Source organism: Hylobates moloch, unplaced genomic scaffold (genome assembly GCF_009828535.3).
Source record: "Hylobates moloch isolate HMO894 unplaced genomic scaffold, HMol_V3 SCAFFOLD_12, whole genome shotgun sequence".
NCBI lineage: Eukaryota > Metazoa > Chordata > Mammalia > Primates > Hylobatidae > Hylobates > Hylobates moloch.
Genome location: NW_026652287.1, coordinates 90,746,349 through 90,761,205, shown reverse-complemented (window position 1 = coordinate 90,761,205; position 14,857 = coordinate 90,746,349). Strand labels below are relative to the sequence as shown.

General features: G+C 37.4%; 1 protein-coding gene across 1 annotated transcript in view; it reads left to right on the top strand.

The window, feature by feature from the left end:
* Positions 1 to 14,857, top strand: part of EPYC (epiphycan) — a 42,770-nt gene that overhangs the window by 13,675 nt on the left and 14,238 nt on the right. Inside the window, exon 3 of the mRNA XM_032171678.2 lies at positions 14,315 to 14,489. Coding sequence (XP_032027569.1) covers positions 14,315 to 14,489 — 175 coding nt within the window. The remainder of the gene's footprint in view (positions 1 to 14,314; positions 14,490 to 14,857) is intronic.

The window sequence follows — 14,857 nt, the reverse complement described above, 5'->3', positions numbered from 1 at the left end:
AAATTCTAGTAAACCCTGTCTTGAATTTTCCAGGGACAGAGAAACTTACCCTTTGTTGGTTAATGTGTACACATGTAGGCATGAAAATCTCCTTACTAATATTCAATGTGGGCTTTAAATAGTTAAATAACATGTATGCAAATATATATTATACGCTCCATTCCTTGAGACGTTTAAGAAGAACAAAGAAATATATCTAAAAAATATTGAGACTGGATAAAATCTTTTTGTCAGTATGTTCTCTCTAGAGTTATAATATCATAACTCTGATTAAAGACATAAAATTGAAAGAAATTAAATCTAGGCCATTTAAGATAAAATAATTTATTCTACTATCACTACACTGAATCTGTAATGTATAAAAGGATAGAATGGACATTGAAGAGAATCAGTAAATTTTGGAAGTAGAGAGAAAAAAAGAAGATCCCAGAGGCTAATGTTGTCAAGGCCAATAAATCACTATTCAGCAGTCGTTTTTTGGCAGGGTGTTTTTTTATCATGCTAATGACTGCAAAAATTTATGAGAGTTAACACATTTAAAGAGTTTGATCCCTTGGAAAAGAGTCCTTCTTTTGCTTTATGCTATTATGGAGCTGATTTATCCTTTGTACTGGTTCTACGATCATCAACAATCTTCTGACTATAATTAGCTTCCCAAGTGGGACTACCTACAGAGAATGTGGTGGCACTAAGAGGATGAAGGTTAGCCTTCAGCTTTAATGTGGTCTTTGAACTTGTTTAAGATAATATTGCCCCAAGAGATAAAGTCAGGTTTCTAAGTTGGTAAAATTTGCAAGAATTTGCCAGTGATACTGGACAGCAATAAAAAATTAACACGTAATGATTATCCTTTTCAAAGGCAATTGGCAGTTAGCTGGTCCTCTCTGGGATATCCTCTGTAAATACACATTTTTTTCTTATACAAAATGTGTATAGTTACCCTGTGATAATATATGCATCATCATTATCATTGTCATTATGTATAAATAGTAGTTTTATCCAAAAAAGTTCTACAAATTAAAAGGCATGGATTTATGCCTCAATAAAGCTGTGTTAGAAGAAACAATTTGTTTTGTGTTACACTGAGAAAGATTGAAACTGAATAAAAAATACTAAATTACTCCATCAGAAATAAAGAGCTAGAGTTTTGAAGGTTCCAAATATCTTCGTTTTCAGTCCAACTTCTTTGTTTTCAATTACTGTGACTGACTCGCTCCCCTCCTCTCATCCTCATGAGATTACTGATTTCAGCCTACATTAAATTGCCTAAATTGTCTTTCTGGCATCCTTACATGGGGAACAAGGGCAATAAGGGGGAAGGGAATATGAACTGACTTTGCTATTAGATAATGTGTCTAAAGCGTTTGCCAAAGTTCTCTACCAATATTATTTGGAGACATTTAATTAGAACTAGATGACACATTTTAAGAAACTTATTAAGTTTCTGGAGCCTAAGGAGACGATGGTGAATGGAGTCTTGAATAAACTGGGATAAAGCTGAAGTAGAAACTCTTTCTGGTGACTAAAAATGGAATACTGCCATTTTCTGACAATAAGAAAAGGAAGTAAGAAGAGAAGTATGTGAGCAAAGAAAAAATACTAAAGTCCCCAAAGAGACAAAGACTAGAGGATATGATTAAATGAAACTTTAAAATCAGCTCTTGTTTCTTTGGCATGGAATTTTTCACTTAAACATTGCATTGTGTATGAATAAGCATTATCTTTTAGAGTTATGAATCTATGAAAAATAACTATACATTGGGATAGGTTAAAAAAATAAAGCATGTACATGTTCTAAACTTGATATCCTAGCAAGTCAATACAAAATATAATGATTTTATGATATTTGGTGTAATCGAAATGCCATTAACTATTTCGACATTTGACTTACAAATATTCATTCATTACATAACTTTATCAATTTTGACTTCAGTTAGTAAAAACTGAGATTTAACAATAAATAAATGGAAATAATGGTGAATTTACACAAATTTGGTGATATTATATTTCAGTAAGTATCACAACAAATAAGATCTAAGAACAGTTGTTTATAAAAAGGAAATCAGAGGATAAAGTGACAAAAATATACCCTTATTTTTTTCTAATGTTAATGATATGTACTAGATAAATCAACCTATAATTAGTCATCCCTTAAAATTGACAAGTATGAAAACTTTTTTGTTTTTTTTTTTTTTTTGAGATGGGGTCTCGCTCTGTCACCCAGGCTGGAATGCAGTGGCGTGATCTCGGCTCACTGCAAGCTGCGCCTCCCGGGTTCACGCTATTCTCCTGCCTCAGCCTCCCGAGTAGCTGGGACTACTGGCGCCTGCCACCACGCCTGGCTAATTTTTTTTATTTTTTTAGTAGAGACAGGGTTTCACCGTGTTAGGCAGGATGGTCTCGATCTCCTGACCTCATGATCCGCCCGCCTCGGCCTCCCAAAGTGCTGGGATTACAGGTGAACCACCATGCCCGGCTGAAAACTTTTATTTAACATTGATATAGGAGGTTTGCAAACTACAATCAGTGTTTGTTATAATTTTTCTTACTTTTATGAGAAATAAGTATTGTGTCAGAATGAAATTTTAAGCTATATCTACATGATGGGTGAGACAATTCCATGTATTCACCTGTTTCATTTCCCTTCTGGGCATTTAGCTAAAACACATTGTTTACTTTTTCTAAGTTGGTTCATGTGGCTAGTTCTCTTCCCTTAATCTGTCAATGGACAGACAATACCAGTGAAACTTGAAGTCTCAAGCTGAAAATGGTGAAGTCCTAGCAAGAAAGAAACTTGTATCTCTGAGTAACTACATAGAGGAAAGTCATAAACTTGTTTACCTGCATTAGATAGTATGTCAGCAAGATAGACTCTTTTACTGTGTTAAACCACTGGGATTTTGGACTTGTTTGTTACAGCTACTAATGTGACTTGCCATAATATAGACATTTTCAACTTTTGCTTTATTATCCATTTCCCAGTTGTATAAAGGGAGCAATTTTTAACATTTTTATAGATGATTTAAGCAGAAATATACTTGGCTGAGTACAGAATTCATGCTAGTTATTTTCATAATTGGAGAATATTTCATCTAGCCCATGATGAGATCCAATGAAACCTTTCTTCTCCATGTCAGATATAATCTCTTTAGTGGACTAAATTGTTCATTTTCAACAAATTTAGTATTTCCCTCCTCCAAACAGTGCTGACCATAATAACAAACCATTCTTCTCTGAACTCAGTTTTTCTAGGCTACCTCCTTCGCTTACTTTCTTTTCTTTAGCTATATCATCATCACTAATCAGCTAGAGTCAAGAATAAAGAGGTTGCTCCTAATGGCTTCAGAAGAATCATTTTTTCTCATTGGGCATTTTAAATATCACTTTTCTATGATGAGAACAACTGAAAGTAACTTCAATTGCTTGGCATGGGGACCTTAATGTGACTATCTCTGGCCTTAGGTGTATCTACACTAAAATATTCCTTGTTTTTCCTATTCTAATAGGAAAAATGGTATCCTCATAAATATCAATGAATCAATAAGGATCTCAGTGTATACATGTTTTTGCTTTCTCTTTCTTCACGGATTTCCTGGACTATCCTTATTTCCCATTTGCACATACAGGCAAAGGAAAGGTTAATAAAAAATTATGCTTCCCTAACTAAATTGAGGTTTTAAGTCTAAATTGTAAGGAGTGTGACTGAGATAAAGAGGATATAGAGAAATAAAAGAGAAACCTAGGTGTGAAGACTGGTTAACTGATCACTTAGAGTTAATATGTACTCAGGTAAGGCTATTACATTGTACACATCTAGGAAGCACCATTTACATAGAATACCACATAGATAGTGCTTCTTAGAGTTGTGCAATGGAGTGGTTCTACCACTAGGTGTATAATTTTTCCATCTTTCCCTCAAATACAGAGCATATCTAGCTAAAATTCCTGGCTCAGCAATAGATTCAAAGCTAGTTTCATCTAAAGAAGTTGAAGCACATCTTCTTTAGTTTCCTTTCATAATATGTTAGCACATATAATGAAGGTCCATAGGCAGACATGGAGATGTCTGAGCCATAACTAATGTATTTTCATACCTGCTTTCCCTATGAGATAAATAAGAAAGACACATGAAATGTAGTTTAACAATCAAAGACAGGTTTATTTTAGAGAAATAAACCTGAAAGGGGCTTATGGCCAATTTTGGTCAGGAGCATTCTCCCTTACAGACTAAGAGTATATATTGGTTTTAGGGCGACAGGGCCCATCACAAGCTTGGAATGTTTCTGCGTGGGGGAAATTTTATGGTGAGGTTGGAATGTATCTGGGCAGAGGGGAGGTTATCTCGGGGCTAGCATGTCTGTGGTCGGGGAGGGGTTTGGAATGTTTCTGGTTGGAGATGTTATTTGTGGTTTATGGTTATGCTGAACTTAGCCATTAGGTTGATGCCCTTTGAATTTAGGCAGTTTTTGATCAACAGAAACTTTAAAATGACAGTGCTTGTCCAAGATGGTGATACTCCTGCTCTGTCACTCTCATGCAACTTTAACCTTGTTATAATATTTTCTTAGTCTTATACACAGAACAATCATTTAATGTATCAAAAATTGCCATGATTTACCTGTACTGATTCAACTGTATTTTTCAGGAGGGCCAATAATTGCTAGGCATACTGGAGTAGCAGCTGGGACTATAATGGGGAAAAAAAGAAATATATAGTATTTATCCTCATGGGGAGAGAGAGATTAATCAAATACTCACAGATACAATATAAAAATCTGTATCAGTTAGCTTTTGCTGTGTTACAAGCAATCCCAAATTTTGGTTACTTAAAACAACCATTTATTCAGCTCACAGCTCTGTAGTTCAGATATATGGGTTCTGATGTGCTGCTGGTTTTCACTGGGTTGACTCAGGTATATGCTAGGTTGGTACAGTGCTGGCTGGACTAGCTTGGCCTCAGCTGAAGTGACTTTCCTCTCCCCTCCACCATGTGCTCTCTCATCTTCCAACAAGCTGGCCCCAGCTTGTTTATATGGTTATTAAATAGGGTTCATAGAGGACAAATGAAAGTTTGCAATGTTTCTGGACAACTATCCTGCTTCCTACTATTCTGCTTCCTCTGGTATTTGAGAGAGCAGAGTATAGGGGTTGGGTACAACTGGATATAGAGGAATTACTGCCTCATTGATGAGTCTAAGATTTTGCACTAGTCTCCACTGACCATTTGGTTTTTGTACTCCTAGAATTGGGGTGTTGCAGGGACTGCTGCATTTTCTTACTAAGACTTGAGCTTTTAAATGTCTAAAAATATCCTGTAATCCTTTATGAGCTTCAGGCCTTAAGAGATATTGCCTTTGATAAGAGTGGTGGGGTCTTTCAGCCTGATTTGCACTGGGCAGGCATTTTTTGTCCTTCTGAATTGTCCTTCCAATACCCAGACTTCACACTTGATTCCCTCCTCAAGCAGGGGACAACAAATGGGTAACTTGTTCCCCATATTCATAGAGATAATAGCTCCAGCTTTGGCTAATATGTCCCTCCCTAATAATGGTGTGGGACTTTCAGGCATAACAAGAAAGGCGTGTGAAAAGAGCAAAGTCTCCCAGTTACAATTGAGGAGGTGGGAGAAATACCTGGTTACAGGCTGTCTCAGGATTCCTCAGATGGTAATGGACCTTGAGGACAGCTGTCTGGGACAGGAGATTAATACTGAGAAGGCCACGCCAGTGTCCAGGAGGACGTCAATTTCCTGGCCTTCAATGGTTAAACTTACTTGGGGCTCAGTGAGGGTGATGACATGAGCTGGTGCTTGCCCCAGACATCCTCAGTCCTGTTGTTGGATCATCTAGTTAGGGGCTTCTGGCCCAGAGAACCTTTGTCCTCTGTGGCAGTGCACCTTCCAGTGATTGCCTTGGCATAATGGACATGGGCAAGGGGGCAGCTTGTTTCTCATTGGACAATCTTTTATAAAAAAATCCTTGCAAATCACACAAATAACAAGCCCTACTGGGTGATTGGCCTGCTCCATTTTCTGTCCTCTGAACCATCAAGGTTTGTTTGTCTGACAGCCATGACTAAGGCTGTGGCTTTTCTCTGATATCATTTTTCCTTTTCAACCTACTCCTCTTGGTCCTTATTATAGAACACCAACGTTTCCAGGTTCAATAATGCTTCCAGATTTTGTTCAGGGCCCCGGGCTCGCTTTTGGAGCATTCTCCTGATATCTGTGGCTGATTGGGTAATAAATTTATCTTTCAGGATCAATTGACCCTTGAGGGAGTTGGATGACAGGGGAGTATATTTTCTTAAGGCCTCCCATAGTCACTTAAGGAAGGCAGAAGGATTTTCTTCCTTTCCCTGAGTTATGGTGGACATCATTGAATAATTCATGGGCTTTTTCCTAATTCTCCTTAGTCCTTCTAGAACACAGGTCAGCAGATGTTTATGACTCCAGTCCCCATGATCTGGGTCGAGGTCCCAGTGGGGATCCATACTGGAGATGGCTTGCTGACCAGTAAGGAATTTGTCCCTTTCCAGTTATCTCCAAATTCTCAGGCTGCAGCTAAAGCCACATTCTTTTCATTAAAGACCAGGGTTTGATCTAACAATAGCATGACTTCTCTCCAAGTGAGGTTGAAGGTTTGCCCTGGAGCCTGTAGGACATCTATGTTCCTATCAGGATCATCTGAACACTTCCCCAGGTCTACTTTGATCTGCTTTAAATCAGAGAGGGAGAAGGGGACATGTACCCAAGTTGGACTAAATTCCCCTCTCCCTACAGCTTGAAGGGGACATAACCGATAGCCCGGGGGTTTTTGTGGTCCCTTGGAGATTTCTTTGCTTGTTTCCTTCTGGGTGGGGGAGATTAGAGGAGGCTTATTAATAGGAAGGGGAGCTGTAGGAAGGTTAGGATACGGAGGTAAGCTGAGAGGTCCTCCTGTGAGATGTAAATTGCAAGCTTTGCATAGTTGTAGATTCTCCTTCAATGAAAAGAAAGCTTGAACATAAGGTATTTCACTCCATTTGCCTTCCCTCTTACAGAAAAGATCAAGCTGCAGGATAGTATTATAATTTATACTTCCCTCAGGTGGCCATTTTTCCCCATCAGAGAGAGAATATTGGGGACAGGCCATAGTGCAGGAAAAAAAATGAGCCACGTCTTTTTCAGAGTTTGTGGGTCAAATTGGTCTCAATAGCTTAGGATGCATTTTAAGGGTGAGCCTGTTGATGCCTGAGTCTTTCCCATTTGAAAGAAAAAACCGCCTGCAGTTTTGGTTTGTTTGTTCCCCCTGCCGCCAACCCAAGAACCTGCAGTGGTCCCTGAACCCTGCTGATCAGAATAGTTGCACTCACCAGTGCAGCAGCAGAAACACCACTTTTCCTTAGACCACAAAGAGGACCAAGGAAAGCCAGATTTTGTGGTCCTTACCAATGCATTCTCAAAAACCTGTTACAGTCCTGTTTTCCTGTTAGTATTGGGACCTTACCCCTGTCCTATGAAGATGTTATGCCCCAAAAATGAACTGGAGGGCCATACCCTGAGGGAGGGATGGGATCTCCAGGGTTGGAAGAGTGATGCCTTTTGTCCTTACTTCTCATCATATGAATAGGAAGGATATCATTTCTGAGGCTCCCCATATCCTAGCTTTAGGAATAGCTTTTGTTAGGCCTGCTTGTCTGAGGAGGGATCCTAAAATTCCAGATAGTAACCCCCACAGTGGGGCTTTGGGCAAAAATTATGTTTTTATGATTGGTGAGCCTGGGTGCCTAAAGAAAGGAACAGAGTCACGAAATTTATGCTAGAAATCATTCTTATATGAAAAAAAACAGAAAAGCACCAGAGACGGAGTGGTTTTTAGAAGCAGAACTAGCCTCAGAGAAGAGATGTGGGAGGAAGTTTGTCTGACAGGCATTAGGACCCAGGAGTCAAGGGTCAGAATAGATAGGATAGATGGGCAAGTCTCACTTGGGTGACGTGACTTTGAGAGTTCCTCTCATGGTTGCAGGGTCAACCAACTTTTTGTCGGGACCCCAGAGCTGAATGGCTTTCCTCTCTGTCGACCCTCAGCTCAGAGCAGAAGTACAAGAAAAGTGGAAGCTGGTTTCAAGCAAACCAATGCTCCCAACTCTGAAGAGTCGGGGGTTGTTAAAGAGCCCTTTCCCAGAAAGCCTGACACCCATGTTTTTAGTCTGGCAGCTGCGCTAGTTGCTTTTAACTGGCCAACAGGTGCCCAGTGTTTAGCCTCCAAATTCTAAGGAAAAATAGGACAGAATAGCAAGCTTAAAGGGGTCCAATGGCACTCACCGCTTGGTGATATCAGAACTGTTAGTAGTTAGAACTGTTAGTAGTTAGAACTGTAGATAACTTATCTCATGGTAGCCTTTGCTTAGGGAGTACATTTTGTGTCCATGAAACAGTATCTCTATTCCGGAGGTGACAAATGCATACCTCACATTGACTACATGGCTACTAAAAGATAAAATGTAAGTGTTGGTGAGATTGTGGAGAAAAGGGAACCCTTGCATACTGTTGTTGGAAATGTAAATCAGTACAATCACTATGAAAAACAGTGTGAAGATTCCTTAAAAAATTACAAATAGAACTACCATAAGATCCAGCAAGCCCACTACTGGGTATAGATTCAAAAGAAATGTATCAGTATGTTAAAGATATATCCATACTCTCAGGTTTATTGCAGCACTATTCACAAAGGCCAAGACAAGGAATCAACCTAGGTGTCCATCAATGGATGGATGGATGGATAAATACAATGTGGTATATACACACAATGGAATACTATTCAGACATAAAAAAGAATGAACTCCTGTCATTTGAGATAGCATGGATGAACTTGGAGAGTATTATGTTAGGTGAAATAAGCCAGACATAGAAAGATAAATACCATATGATCTCGGTGTATGTGGAATCTAAAATAGTTAATTGCATAGGACAGAGTGGAATGGTGGTTACCAGAGGCTTAGGTAGTTAGGCAGAAGAGGGAAATGGGGAAATGTTGGTCAAAAGATACATAATTACAGTTAAAGAGGAGAGAAAAGTCCAGAATAGGCAAATACAGAAACAGATTAGGCAAAAGTACAACCACAAAAAGTTGGTAAGTGATTGCCTGGGGCCAGGAGGTTGGAGGGCGGAAGGAGAGAGGATGAGAAGAGAGAAGTTGGAAATGGCTATTAATGGTTGTAGAGTTTTTTCTTGGGTGATGAAAATGCTATAAAATTGGGTGATAGTTGCATAACTGTCAACATACTAAAAAACATTGGACTGTATACTCTAAATGGATGAACTGTATAATATATGAATTATATCTCCATAAAGCTGTTTTTAAAAGAGTCCATTCTTACTACATCTACACTAGAGGACATCCTAACTTTATATAAGTAGTCTATTGCTGTATTCCAGCTAAGAGAGGATAGTAATTTAGATAATGGTGATGATGGCAGATAGGGAGCGAAAGGAATGATATTGATAGATGTTTAGAAAACAATATTGACAAATAAAATGAAGAGTTGATCATAACTTAAGCATAATGTTTGACATAGACATTTTAGATAATTATAAAGACTGGCAAACCTTCCATCATTTACAAATTCACACATTCACCTGGTGACCCTTTTATTCATTCATAAAGGCAGGAATCAAATCTGGTTTATTTGAATTTCTTAACAGCATTTTTTTCATAACATATATATCACACTATCATTGATTTCCTTATTAGAAACTTAGCTGTAGATTAACTAAAATTAAAATATTAAAAAAAGAGTTTTATTAATTCAAACACAATGTTGAATGGCAGAAAATGGTTTATGATCCTTATAAACAGGAATAATTAACATGTTCAACAAGAAATCTGTACTAAAAGGACTCAGTGGATAATGAAGCAATCAGGAAGAAGTGTGATTGCTGTTTCTGAACATACCAGTTTTTCATATTTTTACCCTGAAATTAAGACAAAAAAGTAGGCTTAGTGGCAGCAATATAATTATATAGATCATTTAAATGCACTTTTTGCTAAGGGGCAAATGAATTTCATCAAAATTATTGTTAACCAAATCTTATTGTCACTTAAAATGGTTCTGAGTGTTTTTATAGAGATAACCTTCTGTGGACAACAATGGTGATTATTAGAAAATAAAAGTTTTAAATCTTTTGTCATATTTTTAATAATAACATAAATATTGCTAGTAAAAGTCCCAGTTCAATCTGATACAATAAATGTAATTGGATGATTTTCTACAGAGAGTCTCTTTATTTCTCCAGGGAGCAGAAACTTAGTCTGAGACACTTCAGGGTCACTTCAACCGCTTTTACCCTGAGAATGGGTTGAGGTGATATGTTGCTTACATGGAGTCAGGGCTGTGCAGGGTGCAGAGACTGGGACAGGCCTAAGTACTTCTTCTCTTGGTAGTTATCTCTTCATACTGACATCTGCTGATCTCTCATACTGACATCTGCTGATCTCTCACTCAGCCTAGGTCACTGTGAGCTATCCATTTGTCATCTCTGGAATAGATATACTGTTTTGTGGACACAGAATGTACTCCCTAAGCAAAGGCTACCATGATATAAGTTATCTACAGTTCTTTATAGCAGCATGATTTATACTCCTTTGGGTATATACCCAGTAATGGGATGGCTGGGTCAAATGGTATTTCTAGTTCTAGATCCCTGAGGAATCGCCACACTGACTTCCACAATGGTTGAACTAGTTTACAGTCCCACCAACAGTGTAAAAGTGTTCCTATTTCTCCACACCCTCTCCAGCACCTGTTGTTTCCTGATTTTTTAATGATGGCCATTCTAACTGGTGTGAGATGGTATCTCACTGTGGTTTTGATTTGCATTTCTCTGATGGCCAGTGATGATGAGCATTTCTTCATGTGAATCATGCTGCTATAAAGACACATGCACACGTATGTTTATTGCAGCACTATTCACAATAGCAAAGACTTGGAACCAACCCAAATGTCCAACAACAATAGACTGGATTAAGAAAATGTGGCACATATACACCATGGAATACTATGCAGCCATAAAAAATGATGAGTTCGTGTCCTTTGTAGGGACATGGATGAAACTGGAAAACATCATTCTCAGTAAACTATCGCAAGGACAAAAAACCAAACACCGCATGTTCTCACTTATAGGTGGGAATTGAACAATGAGAACTCATGGACACAGGAAGGGGAACATCACATTCCGGGTACTGTTGTGGGGTGGGGGGTGGGGGGGGCGGGGACAGCATTAGGAGATATACCTAATGCTAAATGACGAGCTAATGGGTGCAGGAAATCAACATGGCACATGGATACATATGTAACAAACCTGCACATTGTGCACATGTACCCTAAAACCTAAAGTATAATTAAAAAAAAAAAAAAAGAAAATATATGGGAGGGTATTATCACATTCTGTAAAACTCTATTATATAGGAAATATTAACTGTATTCTCTTTAAATAAATTTAAAACCAAAAAAAAAAAGTTATCTACAGTTCTAAGACCAGGTACACAAGAGAATAAAAATAGGTAACTTACTGCAAACCAGTCAACTCAAAGATGTACCCTGCTGGTACTATGTTAAGAAGACACACAAGTGCAGTGGCTTTGACTGAAATCAAAGTCATACGTAGTAATGACCATTTGTATTATATTTTTAAACTTTAGGGAAAGATAATGAACAGATTTAAAAGTTAATTCAGGAAGAAGCAAGTCAGCGTAAAACAAGCAGCCAAATAAAAAAGAATAGAGGATAAAGCTGAAAGAATTTATGAATATTTGTAGAAGAGGCTCAATTATGTTTGCATCCAAGTGTTACCAATTGTAGCTTGAGAAAAAGGGCAGGGATTTTTTTCTGGTCATTTGTGTTTATGTTCAAATATGGTTTTCTGCAACATAAGCATACAAGTCTGCCACACGGAAGGCCAGGTGGTCTTGTTTCCCTGGACTATTTTTGTGTGTGTGTGTGCATTGCCTCATAACTTCATACCACAGTATGAAGATTGTTGAAGAGGGGGAAAAGATGCCTAAATCACTTCTATTTAATAGTGAAAATAAATGTGTCTACAAAACAAAAGTCTCTCCAGGCATAGTATTTTGAGGTTCTTCAATTTTGCTGATGTGAAAAGGCATTCCTTTTTCTTGGTTTTCAAAGTTGTATTGCATTTATGTTTTATTTGCAAGGAAGCATGAACAAAACAATTTTTGATAAACACAAAAAGCTGTTTTGCCTCATTATATTGGATGACAAGTGAGATCTTACAGCTTCACATCAAATCAGTGGAAAAACAATTATCTGTAAAAAGTATGTGCAAACATTTTTCTTACAAAGCTAAGATTCAAGGCAACGTGTCTGGAATTTGTTTCTCCCTTTAGGCTGCCTCCATTCCATGAAACATCTGTCTCAATTTCCGCTCTTTCTGGAGCCTCCTTTTGGTCTCTCTACAAATCCATTCCTTCTGAATCTGCCTCATTCTGACCTACAGATGGAAACCGTATGTCTTTCTGTTTAAGAAAATGTGCCCAAACTTCTCAGCTGGAGCTTTCTGGTCAAGCTTTATTGTATCTTCATGTATTGCTCCTAAAGTATCAAAGACAGTATAATCTGTTTTTGTTTTGATTTCATGCTTTAAATAATTTAAAGTAAGTATTAGCACATTCACTGATTTGTCTCAGAAAATCTCTAAACATAGAGCTGTGAATTAGATATATTTTGGACAAGTAAAGTTTGAAAAAATTACACTTCAAGAAGTACTTGCTGATTGCCTATTATGCTTACAGCCTAGAGGTACACAGATAAAAGACATGACATACTTTACCATCCAGCAGGCTTGGATATGCAGAAAACAAATGGAACCAATGTAATACAGCACAGAAAAAGCTGAAATAGATAGACTCTATGGAAGCACAGAAGGATGCACAATTCAGAAATATAAACTGATAAAAGAAAGTTTAGTGTTCCTTAAAAAGGATAATTTTCATTTGTGATTTGCAATGCTTTTAAATCTATTAAAAGTGACATTAAATCATAAGTGTATCCTTAAAATTTTTTGGTTACTCAAACACCTAGAAAATATCTGGTCTGAAAATATACCTGTGTTATAGATGAAAGGAATAGTTTGCACATCATTTGGTATAAAGTAATCCAGAAATAATTTATGTGTTTCTTTACTTTCTTAATGAAAGCAAATAAAGAAGGGTGGAAAAAAGCAAAAGCCCATATTGGTGTGGTTAAGGGAAACTCTGGGATTTCTGGGGATACCACAAGGACATGGGGCCACAAAAGGTGAGTCCTGGATGTTGCCATCCCAATTGCCTGGAGCAAATTTTCAGCCCAAGCTTACAAGACTGTGAGAAAAGTAGATATTTACTAAGTACCACAAAGAAATAGACATTCAGACAAGGGAAGAAATCTGAAAGAGAAGATTTCTTCTAAATCCAAACAGTATTCTTAAAAGCAATGACTCTATTACTTAAAACGTACAAGTTAGATAAGAACAAAGCAGTTATAATCTAAAATACAATATCTAAAAAATAACCTTTGAATAATTTTGTAATTTTATAACTGCCTCCTAGTGTCAAAGTTCTCAAAGAAGTCCATTTTAACATACCTAGATATCGTTACAATATTTGTTATTTTAATAATATTGAAAACACATGAGAAATGGCATATCACAATCAAATCACAGTTTTTATGTCACTATATATTTTATTTTAGTATAAAGGATACTTTTCAGTAAAATGCCATTGGAGACAGTATAAGTCATTGGTAAGGAATAGAATATTTGAACCTAAGAAATCAAAGATTGAAAAGACAAGATAATAGTATCAATTTCTGCTCAGTTATTACCTTCAAGGGGAGTAGAATGAGAGCTAGATGGTGAAGGGGAGTTTTGAATTTTACTCTGTACACTTCTGAATTAATGTGAAGCTTTCACAACACTGATGCATTCTTATAATGCTACTTATTATTAGAAAACAATAAATGAGCTTTTTTTAAAACCTATGAAATGAACAGACATACAAGATGTTAAAGAACAAGAAGACCAAAAAAAAAAAAAAAAGGCATTGGAAACAACTTCTAAGATTTGAGAAACAAAACTAATTAAAAACAACAACAGTTACTAGAACCTTGTGTGTTTCTCCAAGGAAGCAGGATGGTCAAACTGTTGAACTTTAGAACATGAGTGTCCTCTTGTGGCAAATATGTGTACATTTTAAATTTGTGTCACTGCCACACAGAGTGACTGAGAAGTTTGCCTAAAGAAATTCTCTCTCTCTCTTTTTTTTTTTTTTTTCAGATTGAAATAGCCACTGTGATGCCTTCAGGGAACAGAGAGCTCCTCACTCCACCCCCGCAGCCTGAGGAGGCCCAGGAAGAGGAAGAGGAGGAGGAATCCACTCCCAGGCTGATTGATGGCTCTTCCCCCCAGGAGCCTGAATTCACAGGGGTTCTGGGGCCACACACAAATGAAGGTCAGGTACATCAAAGCAGAATTACAATTGAGTCCACTTTGTTATCCTCAAAACTGCAAAGCTTCAACTCTACAGGGAAACCACATGACATGACCCAAGAAAAAAGTTTTGGAATAGGCTAGGTTTGAAGTATATTTATACATATATTTTATATTCAAATATAAAGCAGTTTTAATCATTCAGCTTTGGTCTCATTAAAATGAACAAATAACCAAAGATTTGGGATGAAAATATTGTGCATCATTACTCAAAACCTGGTGGTGGAATGTATTTGTAGAACAGAGAGCATATGATGAGCAGGATAAAATCTTTGCCTCTGAGATTAGGCCATAGCAGTTCAAGGGGATAAGAGATGATGAGGATGAAGA